The sequence below is a fragment of the Ailuropoda melanoleuca genome, chromosome 10, assembly GCF_002007445.2.
Source record: "Ailuropoda melanoleuca isolate Jingjing chromosome 10, ASM200744v2, whole genome shotgun sequence".
Lineage (NCBI taxonomy): Eukaryota > Metazoa > Chordata > Mammalia > Carnivora > Ursidae > Ailuropoda > Ailuropoda melanoleuca.
This window is the reverse complement of record NC_048227.1, coordinates 57,758,986-57,777,027: the sequence shown is the minus strand read 5'-3', so window position 1 is coordinate 57,777,027 and position 18,042 is coordinate 57,758,986. Positions and strand designations below refer to the sequence as shown.

The following is an 18,042-nucleotide window of genomic DNA, read 5'->3' as shown; positions in this document are numbered from 1 at the left end:
TGCGGCTGTCGCGTCAATATGCATGACCGTGCTGTGTCCACCTGCATAGGCAACACTCTTCCGGCAAACACAGTCTCGCCCGCACGGCGATGTTATTAGAATAATTTTTTGTTGTTGTTTTATTTGTTCAAAGTCAAACATTTACTCCTTCAGTTCCCCAGTATCTTACAAGCCCGGCGCTGGCCCACACTGCTGCAGGACTGGGACAAAGAGATGATGTTACAGTCTGGTTTCTATGGCAACAGAGGAGGGGTAATGAAAACCAAAATGTTGGAAACACCCATTCTGACAATTGTAACATAATTCAGGTTATTCCAAGGACGTAACTACCAAAGAAACAGAAGTGTCATTACCTTGCAGCTCATGTCGGCAAAAAGCTACACCGCACATTTCTCTGAGTTGGGCTGCTAAGAGGAAGGAAACACGAAACACACACACACACACACACACACACACACACATGCACGCACACCTCGTTTTCTGCATGTAAAATGTGTGTGTTCTTTAAAAGCCAGTGGTTGGCTGGTTTTCCGGACATGATGTGGTTGAAGCTGTCATCGTAATGGAAATTCATTGCTGTAGCTATGGTAAATCGAGTTTTCTGCCTGTGCTGAATGCATTAGTCTAATGAGATGTTTGCAGCCGGAGAGCAGGGCTGCTGGAGACTAACTGTGAGCTACTAACACACGGGTGGAAGATTAGCTTTTGTATTACTCGGTTTGCATGTACCGAAAGTCATCTGTCTTCTGAGTCAACATTCCCGGCCTGGTCAAGAACCTGATCAGGGCTCTGGTGAACAAGCCGTAGGTAAGGGAGATGCACAATCGGAGGGTGTGCCCTTGACACGGGGTCCTTCTTTTTCTACTGTCAGCATGACAGGTGACCTGTTTTGGTGTATCTGGCTTGCATGCCTACCTCTGTGGTGATGCCCGAGTGTCCTGCACTCAAACCACTGACGCCAGAAGGTAACGTCAGCTCCTCCTGCTCAGAACAAAAATGTTTGATTTCTTTACCAGATCTCAGGGAGGAAGATGTAGCCTAGAATTATACAGTTTATAAATTCGGGGTACCTACACAGTCATGACTCTTCAACTCTGCATTAGAAGATGTAGAAAGTTGTTTATTTCCCCAGATGTGAACTCAAATAACTGTTTTACTTTTTTGCGTGATGATTTTGCTTCGCTTTTGTTTTGTTTTGTTTTAATTCAAAAAAAGTGTGATATGTCTTGGGATAAACATATTTACTAAAATTTAATGATTAAAATTGATGTGTTGTGAACTTGCAAGAGTACTTTTTATAACTGAATTTTATTATTTATATCCTGGGTGGAATATTGTACATGTCTTTGTGCTGTTTTTCTTAATTTATCAATTTACCAAATAGATGAGAATACTATTTACTGCTAGTAGCTGGTACTGGTTAGTTTTGCGGGGGAGGGGGGAGGGAAACCAGGTGTCTATGGAGTGTCAGGATCAGTTTTCTCAAGTTCAAATACAGGGGGGGTGTTGTGTGACTGGACCCCGGCGGCACAAAGCCTCCTGTCCAGGTTGCTTGCTGAGTAGAACAGGACAGTGTGAGGGTGGCATCAGCTGTGTGGAAGTCATCTGACAGATACTTAAGGTGCTAAGTCCAAGTTCTTTCTGCTACCCGAAATAGTAATGGAGAGGTGCCTCATGGAGTTGTCTCTAGATCCTGTGACGGTCCTCAAGAGGGTCAGACAATCAGTACCTTTCTGAGAAAGTGGCTTTTGGTTCGTCTCAGACACTGTGGTACTTGAGAAAGCGTTCCAGGTGCTTCGGAGTGGAGACGTTGTATACGCTTGTGTTTTTCTTCCTTTTCAACCAGAGGAACCATTTTTTGAAGAGTGAGAGACATATTTGTTATTTTTCTCAAGACTTAAAAAAAATAAAATAGAATGTTTGGAATGAAAGCATAAAAATAACTATGAAGGAATTTACAGTCTGGTAAACTACGTAGGGCACAATAGTTGTGTGGAGCATTTGTGTGTGTGTGTGTGTGTGTGTGTGTGTGTTGCTTGGTAGAACTAGCCTGAAAAAATGAGGGGGGCACGTAACTGAGCAATAGCAGCTGGGTGAAGATTACCTAGAAAGAGAGTAGTGATTAGCTCAACTCAAATAAAACGTTAACACAGAAACTTCAGTTTTAGGGAAGTTGTTTGGGGCTCCAGGTCTTTACCTTTTAAACATCTGTGTTTAAACAGATTTTTTTTAATGCGAATATGTTTTCTTCAGCCCTCTAAACTGTGTATGTGGACAGTCTCTGTGATGTTTTTGCAAATCTATCAGTCTGCTTGCTTCGTAGAATCACAAGAGCGAATCTCACGAAAAACCCAGTTCTTCTGTGTTTAAGTTTCAATTTCTTTGTGTCACCAAATGACTTTTATTTTGCCGCAAAAAAAAAAAAAAGTAAATGAGTGATCATAGAAAGAAAAGAAAACATTAAGAGAAACAAGAGTAAATCGCTTTCGGTCACTTATTTGCTTTTGGTGGTGTGTTTTCAAGGCAAGTGAAACCAGCAGAAGCAGTTTCACTTTCTGGTTCTTGGCTTCTGGGGGCCAGGGTCGCAGGGCTCTCCAGCAGCAGGTAGGACAAGCAGACCAGCTGCTAGAAAGCAAGTCAACCCCACGTGCTGTCGTGCTGTCGTCCTGCCGTGAGAACTTTTCTACTGAAAATTCAAGAAAGTCATGACTTTTTCAACGTGAAGTCGTATTGGCTTATTCTAAAAATTCGAGCGACGCCCCAAAGCACAAAGATCGAATTTAAACTTTTTTTTTTTTACTTGAAATGATATGAAAATCACAAGCAGATGGCATCCAGCCTCTCCTAACGTGGTGGATTTATTTACGTTTCAATCTCAATTGTGGAGCTCAAAGACTTGCAACACATTTAAGACAACAGTACTGGACTCCCGCGTGGAGCTCGGCAGGGCGTCGCTCCCCCCGTCGGTGCTCCCCCCGTCGGTGCCCCCCCACCCCGGCAGCCTCGGCCGCGCGCTGACTCCAGGTAGCCAGGGCATGCCCGCCGCAGCCCGCGCGTCGCGAGCCGGCCGGGGGGCTTCCCATGCCAAGCCCCTCGGGTTTCCGCGTGCGCCGCTTCTCTTCCACCGAGACTCCTGCTTTGACTCTGGGTCGGCGAGGGAGAGAAGAGAAAGAAAAGAGAGGAGGGCTCTCTTCCCATCTCACCACCCAAGGGCATGACAGTCCGGCTAGCATTTTGGAGCCGAAGTTTGTGAAAGCCGCCCCTTTTGGGCGCAAGCATCCGTGCTTCCTCGTGGGGATGGGCGCACTTGACCTAGCAAGGAGGGAGCTTTGTTTAAGTGCCCCCTTGGACATCTTAATTCAGCCAGCTCCCCAAAGGCTGGTTTGAGATTTACACGTTTTTACTGTTTTTTGTTGCGTCCGAAGGCAGACAGGTGAGGAGAGACGAGGGGCATTAATAACAGCCCTCGGGAGAAAAATCAAATGGTTTGGTACATATATAATGTAACAGCAGCCACCGCTGTGTCTAGTAAATGACTCTAAATTTTAATTAATGAGTCACAAAAGCCACAGCATAAGCTTTAAAAATTACCCCTTTATCAATAAGGTGATAATTAACTTTCTCTGGAATTAGCAATTCTCTCAGCCCCCGGCAGTATGCAGCCTAGTAAGTTCTCTGGAATGCTGCCAGTTTTAAACAATCAGTCTTTTAGCAAATCTACTGGATTTTAATTCAAACCTCTATTGTGACATTTTCTAATGTGGTTCAAAGACCCTTCGGATCACCCAAATCATGGTAAAATTTCTGAGATTGAAGGAGTGGCTCAGAATGTTGGGATTGCATGGGAATCTGTCACTTTCTCTTTCTTCATTGTGCTTGTCCACCTTTCCCCCCTCAAAACCCTCTGCATTTGCACGAGTGTCACAAGCTAGTCTCCACTGTAAGTCTCTGCTAGCATCTCTACTGTAAATCGCGGTGGCGAATCCTGCATTTGTTGGTCCGCGCGTACTAGGTTGAAGGGCTCTGGCTGCACACCCGTGACGTCCTAAGTGCTTTTCATTGTCGTATTCATCTCGGTTTCAGTTCTGGCAAGGGCCCTTCCCTAATATTTCTGCAGACTCTCACCTGCGGTTTGTCAGATGTTGAGATTTAGCTAGAGACTCAGAGAAGAGGAGCTGCAGATAGAGGGCCATTTTGGCTATGCTCATGGCTGGTTGAAATTTGGCTTCCTCTGACCTCCACATATTAATGTCTGAAGAGATATAGGAGCACTGGGTGGACTGAGCAGCTGGCTCCACAGCGAACCACCCCCCCGCAACACGCACTCCTCTGTGCTGCTGGTCACTGGTGGGTGATGTTCAGGGGCAGCCTGATGACGGTTGCTGTTATTTGGTCACAGTGGCTAGAAGGCAAGTGGCCCTGAGTGCAAATCCCTCCTCCAGAAGTCAGACCTCTCCCTCCTCCTTCTGGGTCCTTCCAATGGTAGCATCAGTGGGCTCCTGCTTCCCTCAGCCAAGAGCCTGGCTAGGATGGCAGGCGGGTGATGAAGTTTGCTGCTGGGTTCAGCTTGCAGCGTCAACACAGTTAAGAACATCCTTCGGGAGGGTGCGATGGACATGAGCAGCAAGCAGGATTTGTGCATTTTGGAATAAATCGGCACTTTTCAATCAAAAGAGGCACTTTTCCACCACCGAGGAGATAAAACACCTCTCGCTGGGGCACCTGGGTGGCTCAGTCGTTAAGCGTCTGCCTTTGGCTCAGGGCATGATCCCAGGGTCCCGGGATCGAGCCCCGCATCAGGCTCCCTGCTCTGCTGGGAACCTGCTTCCTCCTCTCCCACTCCCCCTGCTTGTGTTACCTCTCTCGCTGGCTGTCTCTCTCTGTCAAATAAATAAATAAAATCTTAAAAAAAAAAGAAAAACACCTCTTGCTTCTTGCAATGATTATCTTGTGGACTCCTACTTTAGGACAGAAAGGAATTTATTACCCGGTGGCAGTTCTCACTTGGTATTAAGCTGAAAAGCATTCCACTGAGTCTCCGTGACACACTGGAATAATGGGAATATATTCAGAGATCCACACAGTAGGCTTCCCTGCAATGGCTGTTGTTACTCTTGGACCAGTTGTGTTTTCGAGAGAATCTGGTGGCACAGAACCATATGAGCTTCTCCTGACTCACCCACCAACTCAGCCATGTTCCACGTAAATTTTCATTTGTGGGGAAGCACGTGTGCATTTCTTTTTCAGCATCTGCCTTGATTGAGTGGATAAATGGAACTTGGTCCAAGTGTGGCTACTTTTCAAGAATGTTTGCCTACTCATGCAGGCAGGCTGCGCCAGCCCTTTGAGGAAGGGGCTTGGCTGAGGAGTGGTGGCTTTGCTTTCCCCATACGGCGTACAATACAGAAACAGTGGAGTTGGCTGTTATGAGAAAATTGATGTGCCAGGGAAAAATAGTGTCAATGCTCTGCTTTGCGAGGTGGTGACATTGGCTGGTTAGCCCCGTGATAGTGACTCAACTTTTGGGAGCTAAATATTTGGTAACAAAAGCCTTTGCCCTTTTTCTCTCTGTGTGCTGATCATTACAGAGCAAAAGCCGTCATAGTTTCAAAACAGAAACATATGGCTTGAAATTAATCCTAAAGAAACATGCAGCTTTTCATGAAGATGGGCATTAAACTTGGGAACAAACACTGGGCGGGCAGAGCAAAGAACTATCCTTGTTGGGTCCCAGTCCAGCCATCGGAAAATGGCACTTAACAAAGAGGTACTGGGATCAAACCAAAAGGAAAGAGCCTTTTCTGTGCCCCTTCCAACGAGTACTTGACCATCCCTCTCCCTCCTCTGTCTGCTGGTGCAGTTCGGAAAGGACTCTGTGATGGCCAACAGCAGCATAGGGCTGTCAGCTTATAGACCTGCTGGGTTGTTTCCTTTTGGATGGAAGGAAAGGTTTTCTCTTTTCCCTTTCACATTTGTCCACAAGTCATCCTGGGACATCATCGTTCTGATGAGAAAACCAGGGTCAAACACCAAGGAGTCTATTTTTCCTTGGTGCCCGGAGCTAGGCCTGAGCCCTGCCGCCAGACCGATGTTAAAATCACAGAGGCCAGATCTGAGGGTCTGCCCTGGATGCAGCCGGCAAGCTGGCCTGGGGCTGGTGGCAGGATTTTAATCCTGTTTGACAGGCAACTGTGGACAAGGAAAGGAAGAACTGAAGAGAAAACCACAAGGTGAAAGCCAGCTTTGGCGAATTCATGCTTTTTGTTTTCGAGACAGGATTTGGAGGTCATGTAAGAAAAAATTCCTTTGGGCCTAACCATTTCTAAACTATTACAAGCCGATAGGAATTATTCTCATTCTTTTTTTTTTTTTAAAAGATTTTACTTATTTATTTGAGACAGAGAGAGAGCATGAGCAGGGGAGAAGGTCAGAGGGAGAAGCAGAACCCCCACCAAGCAGGGAGCCTGATGCGGGGCTTGATCCCAGTACCCTGAGATCATGACCTGAGCTGAAGGCAGACACTTACTGACTGAGCCACCCAGGCGCCCCATCATTCTTTACGGCCTTTTGAAAAAGAGGCTGACTGCTTTTCTTCACATTCCTTTGGGATTTGGTACCCTCACTATTGGGAAATTATGGTGATAGCAAGAATTCATCTAACAATTAGCTATTAAGATATGCTGTTCATCCCAAAGAGAATAACTCAAAAATGTCACATGAGGCATTGGGCTTATTGATCAGTAAAGAATGCCACTCTGGGAATAGATTTCGGTCATTTTTCAGTCTTGAGAATGTGCGTCGTTGGTTCATGTTGTTGCCATTGTTGCCTGTGCTGGGGGAGTTTGCCATGAGATTTGGGGGTCAATACAGTACATGGCCATCTGTGCATTTCCCCTTATGTTGGGAATGTAATATAATATAATATAATATAATAATATAATATAGCATAACATAATATAATCCCTTTCAGATGCCATGAGATGCTCCAGCATATTTGATGTAACCCTCTTAAGAGCTCGTTTGTAAAAATGCTTCAAGTGGGTAGCTGTAGATAGCTTTATGTTTGGGTGCACAAGTTACAAAGCATAGAAATAGTGGGGAAAAAACCACAACTAGTTCTAATGTCTGAAGTCACTACCCACAGTATGAAAATATATCACTTGTTTTGACTGTTTGTAACATAATTAATATTAAGTACTTGACATAAATAACGAGGGCAAACTGTATGGTGCAGTGATGTTGGTGCCTGATATGGATGGTTAATTGCTCCCACAGTGAGACCTGTACAGTTGTGTGTTGCCTTAATGAGACCAGGTGAATATAAACTCTCTCCAGGGAATTGAAGTTACGAAGTCAAGTTGGGTGTGATGAGTATGACAACGTGCGGAAGCCAGTGATCTGTGATAGTATAGAGGACTGGTCTTTTCTTTCTGTTGCCCTCCCTTTCAGTTAGAAGTCATTTGTTATGAACCCGATAACAAATAAAGGGACTAAAATTCTCTGTTAGCAGCGTTAAGGAAAAAGGACATTCAGAAAAATTTGTCTCCCACATGTTTCCAAATCAGCCCCATCTCTGCTTAGGTCAAGTGCTGAGTTACTACTAATGGGCTTAAGACCAGAGTGAGGTGGAATAAACTGGAAATAAAATCATTTAAAAATATATTTCTGGGCACAGGTTAGGTCACTGTTTTTATGGACTATATTTAACATTTTCATACCTGAGGAAAAAATATTCCATGAGACCAAGGACCTGGCTGGTCCTTGTAGATTTCTAACAGTGGATAGTATGGGTTACACAGCTTCCTGGACAAAGTCAAGCAAATCAAGGGCTCCTTTGGCCACGATTTCCTGTATTCTGCCTATGTACTTGGTAGATTATCAATTTCCAGGGATTTTCTTTGTCTTCCCTGAGAATACAGATTTAGGACGGAATAAGAAGAATTTACATTGGGACCATGGAATCACTTAAGTTCCAGACCATGTTCAAGCCAGTTCACCTCTCTGTGGAAACTGGAAGGTTAAAATAGAACCAAACTAATGAACTTGAGGGAAAAACATCTGACATTTGAAGGGACAAGTTAAAAGCGAAAACCTATGCTTTCAGAAGTGGTTTTGAAGTGACTCCTAGATTCTTAGACTGTATGGATTGTAAAGGCCTTCCTGCCATGGCAAGCCTCAGACTCTTCCCTAGTGTCTGTGAAGGACGCAGACAGCACAGCCTCCATTCTCTAGAGGCTGCCCCCTCTTCCGTTGTTGGAAACTTCAATTGTGAGCAAGGGCATTTTTCCCTCCAGAACTTCCCCTAGCTTCCTTCTTCAGGAACTTCCTCCTGGGGGTAGTTTTGTCCTCAGAGAAGTAGAGAATAAATATCAATGGGGTAGCATGGATTCTGAGTGGGAAAAGCCAGTTGAGTGGTCACCAGTGTGACCCAGGGCAAGTATGCTGGCAACCCTGGGCTTCCCTTCCTCCCTGAGGACGGTATTCCCTGTCAGTCCCCACTGCTGAGCCCCAGTACTTTGAATGTGGCAAGTGTTCAATGAATATTTGTTGCATGTGTGATTGCATGAATGATAATGTCAGCATGGGTGGAGATGCACGGTGTTGTGGAAAGAACACACACAATCTTTGGTGTCACCCCAACTTTATCAGATCATGGGGTGTAATACTTCAGAAGTTGTTGGGAAGGTTACTTGGGTTAATGTATATGATGTTCAAAGGAAACAGTATATGGAAAAGGGCTTTGTAAATTGTAAAGTGCTGTACAAATAGTAATAAATACACATTCCCATCTATTGAGCATCATATGCTTGGGGATGCCAAGAGAAGCACTTAACATGCTTTATCGTATTTATCTGACATAAACCACACAGGAAGTCAATATGAGGGCTATTTTTATCTCCATTACACAGGTAGGGAAATTGAGGCTTACGTTCAATAACTTGTGGAGGGTCACATGGCCATGTGAGGTGTGCTGAGTCTTTCCTTCAGTGTTGAAAAGCCAGTGGGGCGTCCATGTCTTTTCACCTGTGAGGGCTGAAGAAAAAGAGCTCTTTCATGCCTCCGAGCCAGCTGCTCCCGCTCAGCCCACTGGGCTGCTCCCAGGTCCAGCAGGTTCCAGAAAGGAAATGATTCCCTGGTGTTTCCACTTGGAAAGGCATTTTTGATCCACCGCGAACTTCTTTTAAAGCAGTAGGCTTTCAGTCCTGTCAGACTCAACCCTCATTTTTATTACAAATATTTTTAATGCCCTGTTTACAATCCCAGAATGAAGTTCCCAGAAGCCCACCCACATCCATAATCTAAGAAAAACCAGTGTAATGTCATACCTGAAATATAAAGAGGAAAAAAGGCAAAGTAATTTATAATTACTTCCGGTGCAGGCACCCTGCTCTGGACGCCATAATGAAGTGGTCAGGTGCTTGACATCCGCCGTCTCCAATGAAACCTTGGGGCAATCAAACAGTGCTATTGGTGACTCGGATAACACGAGCTGGTCCTGCTGCCAATGAGGTGATTCTCCAAAATGGTAAACAACTCTTGGAATCCTGAACAAAATAGAGAACAGTCTTCCCTTGATTTGTGTATTATTTGCATTCATGGAAATTTAAGTATATATTATAGCTAAGTAGAAATATGTTTATATGTAAAATGAAGTTAACTCTAGGTTCACAAAAACCAGGTTTTCACTCATGTGACCATATGGTGAGACAGGGCTTCATTATGTGGGACAGCTCCGTTTGTCCAGCATCCCTGGTCTCTGCCCTCCAAGTACAGGAATGCTCACCCCGCCCCCAACATCATGTCAGGTAAAACCATATCCAACACATTTCCAAAATGCCCCTCTGCGGGGAGTGTTGCCACCACTGCTGACCACCTGTGGATGAGAGCATGCCAACCTGCCATGAATTTCACTTTCTCCTACCTCCCCAAATGCCTGATTAATTATAGTTTAAGAAAGATGGTGCCATTTTGCCAGTTCCCTACGAGATTGCTAAGTGGAGCCATTTCAAATATCATGGCAGAAATTCGGGGGTAACTTTCACATTCTATGAAGATGCTTAAAGCGGATTTCCTCAAAAAACTGTAGCTTTGAGCCTGAGAAGACCTTTTCTATCATGTTTCATTCTCTTTCAGATTATGCATAGGTTTTCTCATAAATACAGTATTTTAAAAACACCTTGTTAAATCCTCAGTATTCTCTGGGTTTGCTTAAAAGCATTAACAGTTACCGAGGGACCATGATGATGTAGGCTTTGTGCTAGTTATCCAGACAATAGTCCTGGAATGTATCATTATTCTACTTCACAGACAAAACTTCAAGATTCAGTGAATTTAAGCAGTGAGTTTCAGTGCCTCAAGGTCATCTAGTAAGTTCTATAGCTGATTTCAAAGCCAAAGCCAAACCTTTGCTCCAGCATGCCTGGCTCCTGCATCAGTTTGGATAGACGGTATATACTTTTATCTGTGATATGGAAATCTCGTGTCTGAGAACTTTCTCCTTGTTGAGTGCATAAAAATAGGGTAGAGGAATAAACATGGCCACAGATTCTTTGGCATTCCTTCCATGAGGCTGTGGGGTCTAATACTGCTCTCCTTGACTCTGGGCTGTTCCAAGTGACTTGCTTGGTTCATAGCATGTGGCTGAAGTAATGTTCCAGGACTGACAACAGGAGTCTTCCGGTTCCACCTGGGACTCAGAATGCTCTCTTGGAGCCCTGAGCCACCACAGAAGGGTAGGTTGCCCCAAGGCCGCCATGCTGCTGGGAGCCAAAGCTCTGTGGAAGGCCCTGAACAAAAAGATATCAGGGTGGGGGCAGGGGAGAGGGGGAGAGAAAGAGGCAAGAAACATGGAGCTACTAGACGTGTGGATGAAGAAACCACCTTGGAAGTGGATCCTTCCATCCCAGCCTCCCTAGCTGATGCTACACAGATCAGAGCCAAACTGTCCACTCCAGCCTTTCCTGAATTCCTGACCCATGAAAGGGTGAGACATAATAAGCCACGCATTTTGGAATAGTTTTAAATGTACTGACAACCAAAACACATGTGCATGGCATTCTTTCTCTTGTAGTATGTATTGTGGATTATTTTTGATGCCTGAGAGAGAAAGATTTTCCACTTTATTTCTTTAAAGATTTTATTTATTTATTTATTTGAGAGAGAGAGAACATGAGTTGGTGGGGGGGAGGGTAGAGGGAGAAGGACAAGCAGTGTCCCTCAGCAGGGAGCATGATGCAGGGGTTGATCCCAGAACCCTGGGATCATGGACCTCTGCCGAAGGCAGACGCTTAACCGACTGAGCCACCCAGGTACCCCAAGATTTTCCACTTTAAAAAAGAGGGTAAGATTCACTATAAAATGTAGTTGATCTTGGGGTGACTGGGTGGCTCAGTTGGTTAAGCATCCAACTCTTGATTTTGGCTCATAAAATAAATCTTGAAAAATAAATCTTAAAATATATATATATATATATATATATATATATATATATATATATATTTGATCTCCATTTGCTAGGAATCGAAATGAGAGAAGTTTTGTTCCATATATAGTTACTATCAGAAGTATGTGTTTTCAGGGGGACTCTTAATAAGTGCATATTTAATTTTATAGTTAGTTTATATATTTATATCTCTAACAAAAAATATTTGATTTGAATTTATAAATATGACTAAAGTTGGACTTAAGTATTTATTTCAATAAGCCATTTAAAGATTTAATAAGTTTCAAGTAAATGTGGTATAAGAGGTGTATTAGGGTTCTCCAGAGAAACAGGACCAATGGGATAGATAGATAGATAGATAGATAGATAGATAGATAGATAGATGATAGATAGATAGATGATAGATAGATAGATGATAGATAGATAGATAGATAGATAGATAGATATTGTAAGGAATTGGCTCACATGATTATGGAGGCTGAGAACTCCCAACATCTGTAGTCAGCAAGCTGGAGACCCAGGAGGACCAATGGCGTGGTTCCAGTCCAAAAGCTGGCGGACTTGAGACCCAAGAGGAGCTGATGTTTCAGTTTGACTCCAAAGGCAGGAAAAAAGCTCAAAGGCCATCAGGCAGGAGGAGTTCCCTCGTACTCAGCTTTTTTTTATCCTATTCAGGTTTTTAACTCATTGGATGAGGCCCACCCGCATTAAGGTGTTTTACTGCTTTACTTAATCTACTGATTCAAATGTTAACCTCATCTAGAAACATCTTCACAGATACACTCAGAATAACGTTTGACCAGGTATCTGAGCACCCCATGGTTTAGTCAACTTGACACATAAAATTAGCCATCATAGGAGGTATTCAGATGTAATGAATACATCCTTTAGGTATGTACCATCATAGGAGGTATTCAGATGTAATGAATACATCCTTTAGGTATGTATTCATAAATACATATCTAAAGGATCTGAAGTTTGGTAAGCACGGCTTTGAGCCCTAGGCTGTCCGTGTCTCTAGTCCAGGGGTTTAGAGCTAATATCCCAGCTGGTATTGCTCATTCATCCATAATAACATGACCCTCTAAGTCCTTCCCATAATGTCTCTTGAAGTTATCCTTTGGTTTGCAGAGCAGCTTTCAGTGAGTGTCCCTGTTGGTGACTCTAATTCTGAGGAAGTTTGAGCTATCCTCTAGATTTCTGGCTGCCGTCTCAGGAGTGGCCATTTCCCAGCATCCCACAGCTGGCTGCCATGTTTACTGTCAGTGTCTTGGGCTGCCCACAGTTCTATAGCTGCAGTTCAGGCTCCCTGCAGGCTCCCACGTGGGATCGTATGTCACAGCAGGCTCATTCTCTAGTGAGAGAATGTCTGCCCTGAAAGTCAGGGTCACTGATACGCTGTCTCACTATCTAATGTTAAGTCTGGCTCAGTGGTGACAAGGAACTCAGATGTGATGTATACGCTATGACATCATAGGAGCTATGATCAGTCCATGTCTCATGGCCATGAAGGCAGCTAGACATTTTCATGTCTCCCTCTGGGCCATGCTTGTTTAGATGATGCTATGTGGCACCATTAATTTCACTTATCCACTGTCCAGTCTGAATTTGTGTCCAAACTGCCCCCAGAAACAGGATAAAAATCTTGAGGTCAACAGTTTCATCTCTGGCTTCTTTGGCTTAAAGTGTCATTGCAGAACAGAAAACCAGTGATGAGCACCTCAGTGGGTGGAGGAAGACGCATGTTTTTCCTTAGGTGCATGCCTTTGGATTAGAGCATTCTAGGCAGCCCTCAGCTTACACAAAGGGCTACATTATCAGTGCCACCAGTTATTGCCCTCACCTATCTTTCGCTGTGTGAGAGAGGATGGAAGCTTCCACGCCATAATGATGAGCCATGGTAGGACTAGAGAGAGGAGTAGGGGTAGGTTGATTCAGAAGTAACATGAAGAATAACAAGAAGCACAAAAGGCAATAAAAGAAAATCAAGTTCCTAAGAACAAGTTGTATTTATTTTGATCACGTATTTATAGGATGAAAACAGAGGTGCTCTGTTTCCCATGCTAGAGAAGAAAATGTGTTCATAGTGTCTGTATTAGTTGGTAGGACTGCCATAAGAAAATCCCAGATGCTGGGTGGCTTAAACAACAGAAATTTATTTTCTCACCATTCTGGAGTCTAGAAGTACAAGTTCAAGGTGTTAGCTGTTTAATTTTTTCTTGAGGCCTCTCTCCTTGGCTTGTAAATGCTTACCTGCTTACTGCATCTTTACATGGTCTTTCCTCTGTGCGTTTGCTCCGCTGCTGTCTCTCCTTATATGGACACCAGTTCTATTGGATCAGGGCCCCACCCAATGACCTCATATGACCTTCATTACCTTTTTAAGATGTATTTATTTGAGAAGAGAGAGAAAGGGAGAGAACACGTGAGTGGGGGGGAGGGGCAGAGGGAGAGGGAGAGAGAAACCTAAGCAGACTCTGCACTGAGCGCAGAGCTGGACTCAGGGCTCCGTCTCACAACTCTGAGATCATGATCTGAGCTGGGACTGAGAGTTCGATGCTTAACTGACTGTGCCATGCAGGAGCCCCAACCTTCATTACCTTTTCAAAGGCCCTATCTCCAAATGCAATCACACTCGGGGTTAAACCTTCAACATATACGTTTTGAGGAATTCTGCTGCTGTAGAACTGTGGGCAGCCCAAGGCACTGACAGTAAACATGGCAGCCAGCTGTGGGATGCCGATGAATTATGCAATTTAGTATATAACAATATTTATCTTAAGATTTCATCTGACAGTTTTCATGTATTTCCCCATAAGTTATCAATGGTAAATGTACCTCATAATGGTTTCTTATGATTTAGTAAATACTTACATTTTTTTAATGTTATGTCAGTCACATTTCTGCTGTGCCCACTCCAGAGAGCCAAGGGATGTACTTCACAAAAGTTCTAACTCTCCCCTCAGAGGGCAGAGTAGGTGTTCTGATGTCTCCAAATCCTTTTTAAATGACAATTGAAATCTCCTCCTGTCTCCTCCTGCCCCAGCAGTGCAAGTTCCCGAAGTCCATAAAATTGCTGAAATTCAACAAGGAGCGTTGTGTTGATAGAGGTGGGCTAGCAGCCCAGGGCTGATGCTTGCTAAGGGCTCCCACTGTGCGTTCCACCTCTCCCAGTGGGGCATAAGATGGCCCTCGTGGTCAGCAGACATCCTAACATGCTCTGTGCACTTGCTGGGAGGGAGAGTCTTGAGGATCCAGATTCTTCTATTGGAGTAAAAATTGTTAACCTTACTTCCATCGTTTTAACTAGATTTTCATGAACTCTTCAATCTGGAATTTTCCTCTAATTCTTGAGAGCTTAACCTGTTGAAAATGAGTAATAATTATTGCGGCCTGAATTTTCAAACTGACGTTCAGAGTGCTGCATCTATGTGCGGTAGTTAGGCTTCGTTGCAAAGAGATTGAGGTGCCCTAGTTGAATGTCTTGCTCTAGGATCAATGACAGTAACTGGATTGGGACAAAAATCTTGCATTCTCAAATTCTTGGCCATGGTCATTGCCAACTGGCCCCAAATGTTTTCCTAAAATCCCTGACTTGAGGATGAGCAATGAGTGATGCTTGAGCATGGGGAAGCTTGAAAATATTTGCTTATAACATAAAATTCAAACACTCTCCTCAGTCATATTTGTTGGTGTGAATTGAGTTTGACTCTGACCTGTCACGGTTTTGGTTGATGTCCCAGGTGTTGAGAGAAAGCACGAAAAGAGCTGCCCTGCCTAGGGACTGATGGTTTTCCTCGGGGGGATGGTTGGCAACTATGTTTATCCATATACCAGCGCCCTTGCCTGAAGATTTCCAGAGGATTCTGGGTCCTGGTGATGTGGCAGGCAGTGTGGGGAGGTCTGTAGTGAGGAGTGAGAATGAGTGCCCTTGGCTTTGGGCTCCTCACCTGATAGTAGTGATGGTATCAAGGTTGTTGTGTGAGCCTGCAGGACAGAGGCCAATGGCCAAGTAGCTAGTGCCAGGGCTCAGCCTTAGCAGCCCAGAAATAGCCTCTGCTTGTTAACCGCCCTTGCCTGCTGACCACGGGAGCATGGGGCCTCCATAGAGAGGTGCTCCTTGTGTATTCTAGATGGATTGAAGGATATATGGACAGAAAAGGAGATGGGTCCCCACATGAGGGGGTACGTACCCAAAGTCTTGCTTGGCTAGCTCCCCGGGTTCCAGGCTGGAATTTCAACTCTTTCAATGGCCATCTCCACTCACATGTTCCACAGGCACCCTAAACTCAACATTTCCAAAGCTGGACTTCTCATTTGTCCCTTCCCCACATCTTCTCCTTTATTCTGTCTTCATGAAAGCTATCACTGCTACCCCTCCAAGATAATAGTTTCAGAATCCCAAACTTTCCTTACCCCATGCCTTCCAACCGGAAGTCCTAATTGATGTTACTTTTCCAAAAGAGTTTCCTGTACTTCCTCCTTTTTCCCCCTCCACCCTGTGTTGGCCTTGCTCAGGTCCTCACCAGCACCGTCCACCTGGACCATAGCCATGGCCTCCAGCTCCACCTCTCTTCCTGAAACCCCCTTCCCATCCGCCACCTCACGCATCGCACAAGGTTATCCTTCTAAGACACCCACACGCTCTAGCCACTCAATTGCTTAGAAATCTCCGATAGATTCCCTTGCTTACATCAATGGTTGCCAAATGTTTGAACTGTGTTCCCCATTATAAATAATTCCTCTAGTGCTCATCCCCAATGTATGTATCACAGATCATATACATACTAATACATTAATGTGTTATACATATTATAAAACACATGCAAAAATAGAAGTGAAAAAGCCATGTGAGCCCTTTGCCCTTCCCCATAGATTCTCGAAGGCTCTGTGTTTTTTCACTTTCTATTCCTGAATCCTGGAATTCTCTTCCCTCACTTCTCTAGGTGATGAAATTTTATGTGTCTTTCAAGACATTGCTTACACATCACTGCCCTTGATTCTCCACACAGACTGCCTCTGTGCCCCCCTTTATATATAGTATTTAGATTCTCACCCTTCTCCCACGGCATGGCTTGAGAATATTTTTCTAGTGGGCAAGGGGAAAGAAGGAAGGTATCAGGATATATGTCCCTGTTGTTGCCAAGAACAAAATCGTAATAGTACGTGTCTTTCCTTGCTTATCAGACATTCCGAAGAGCTGTTTTGTTTTCTCCGTCTTTCAACCTTCCTGTTACTTGGGGTACAATATGTCTCCCACAGATGAGCACGGACGTAGGCAGCCAGATGGACACAAAGCGGGAGAGGAGGAATTGAGGGAGACATGCAAAAGTAAACTTAATTCTGCAGATCAAGCAACGAGGCTAATGTGATTTAGAACAATGCGATGGGTGAAGTTTGTGTTTGTTTTCCCCTCAGTCTGTAATTAATTCATGGTAGTGCTGTAGGTTGTTACATTTTGGTAAACGAATAAAGAACCATTCTTTGAAATAAAAGCAGTGAACAACCTAGTCATTTCACAGTAGCATGAGTGGAAGATAATTGCAGTTCGAGGGACCGTCCCCATCCAGCGTGAGAACACCGGCGGCTTGTCTTGGGAGGGGAGCTGCTGCGAGCCCGAATTGCAAAGTTGACGTGTGCCGCAGGCAGAAGGCAAAGCTTTTTCCCCATCTAGCCTCGGAGAGGGCTTAACTCACTTTTTAGATATTCCGCCAGTGTCCTACAGGGAGCTGTGCTAATAAATATGACAATAACGTCGTAATGGGACAAGAAAGGCTGGCACAGCATTTTGTTGATTTGTGTTCAGCATTAGCGGGGAGTTTTGCAACCCCTGGGCAATGAAACAGGAGCGTATCGGTCGGCTGTAGGCGTTTAATGAGAGGCCTTGGGAATATCTCTGTGCTGCGGCAGTGGAGTGAGACCTGGCCCCACAAAATTTACCCAAAGTGTGCTTTCCTTCTTTGCCCTCAGCAGCCACAAAAAGGTCTTACTGGTGGCAGGGGCTGGGGAATAGCAAGAAAAAGTTTCTGAGAAGAGGAGGACTCCTGGTGGGCTGGCGTCCAACGCCAATTAGCTACTCGGCTGTCAGCACCCACAGCCCGGGTTTTAACAGAGCAGTGGCAAAGATTGACAGAAATGGCTTGACCCGATGATGAATCCCAAAGCATTTTTAAAGGCTCTTTTTACTCTTGCTACCTTTTCACAATTTGGCTTAAATACAACGCGAGAATAAGAACATCATAAATCAAAAGCTGTTAGCATACATGACCCCTGAAATTTATGGGTATTAAGCAGAAAAAGCTTAGGAACGTGTCACCAAGTAATTTTCCGTCCCCTAAGACTCATTTAAATTTCCCTCTTCTCCATCCCCTGCTGCCAAATCACATTTACTGCACAGGAGGATCTAAGCCCCCGAGTAGAAGGAGCCCCCTCCTTGCCATCAGACAGACTGGTTGATTTTTACACGGTGGAGCCCAGAGCCCTGCGTGGTTACTGGCACCACAGGCACAAAGAGCCAAGAAGCACAAGAAAGCCATGGCAAATGCCCTCGGTCACTTATGCAGCTTTGGAAATGGCAGGGTCTATCAGTGCTGCCCTCC

At 44.5% G+C, this 18,042-nt stretch overlaps 1 protein-coding gene and 1 long non-coding RNA gene across 13 annotated transcripts in view; one reads left to right on the top strand and one right to left on the bottom strand.

Annotated features, from left to right (window-relative positions):
* The first annotated feature begins 569 nt into the window (after positions 1–569).
* SCML4 (Scm polycomb group protein like 4) overlaps positions 570–18,042 on the top strand; it is a 105,659-nt gene continuing 88,186 nt past the window's right edge. For 6 of the 12 annotated variants that reach the window (XR_004628062.1, XR_004628061.1, XR_004628063.1 and 3 more), the window contains exon 1: positions 9,395–9,526. Coding sequence is in view for 4 of the 12 variants with exons in the window: in XM_034668933.1 (XP_034524824.1) it covers positions 9,439–9,526 (88 nt within the window). In the remaining 8 variants the exon portion in view is untranslated. The other 6 variants (XM_034668938.1, XM_034668937.1, XM_034668936.1 and 3 more) reach the window with 4 other exon arrangements.
* Positions 8,698–14,452, bottom strand: LOC117803950. The gene is made up of 3 exons (XR_004628064.1): positions 14,318–14,452; positions 9,370–9,545; positions 8,698–9,033 (listed from the first exon to the last, which is right to left on the bottom strand). It is a non-coding gene; the product is annotated as an uncharacterized LOC117803950 (long non-coding RNA).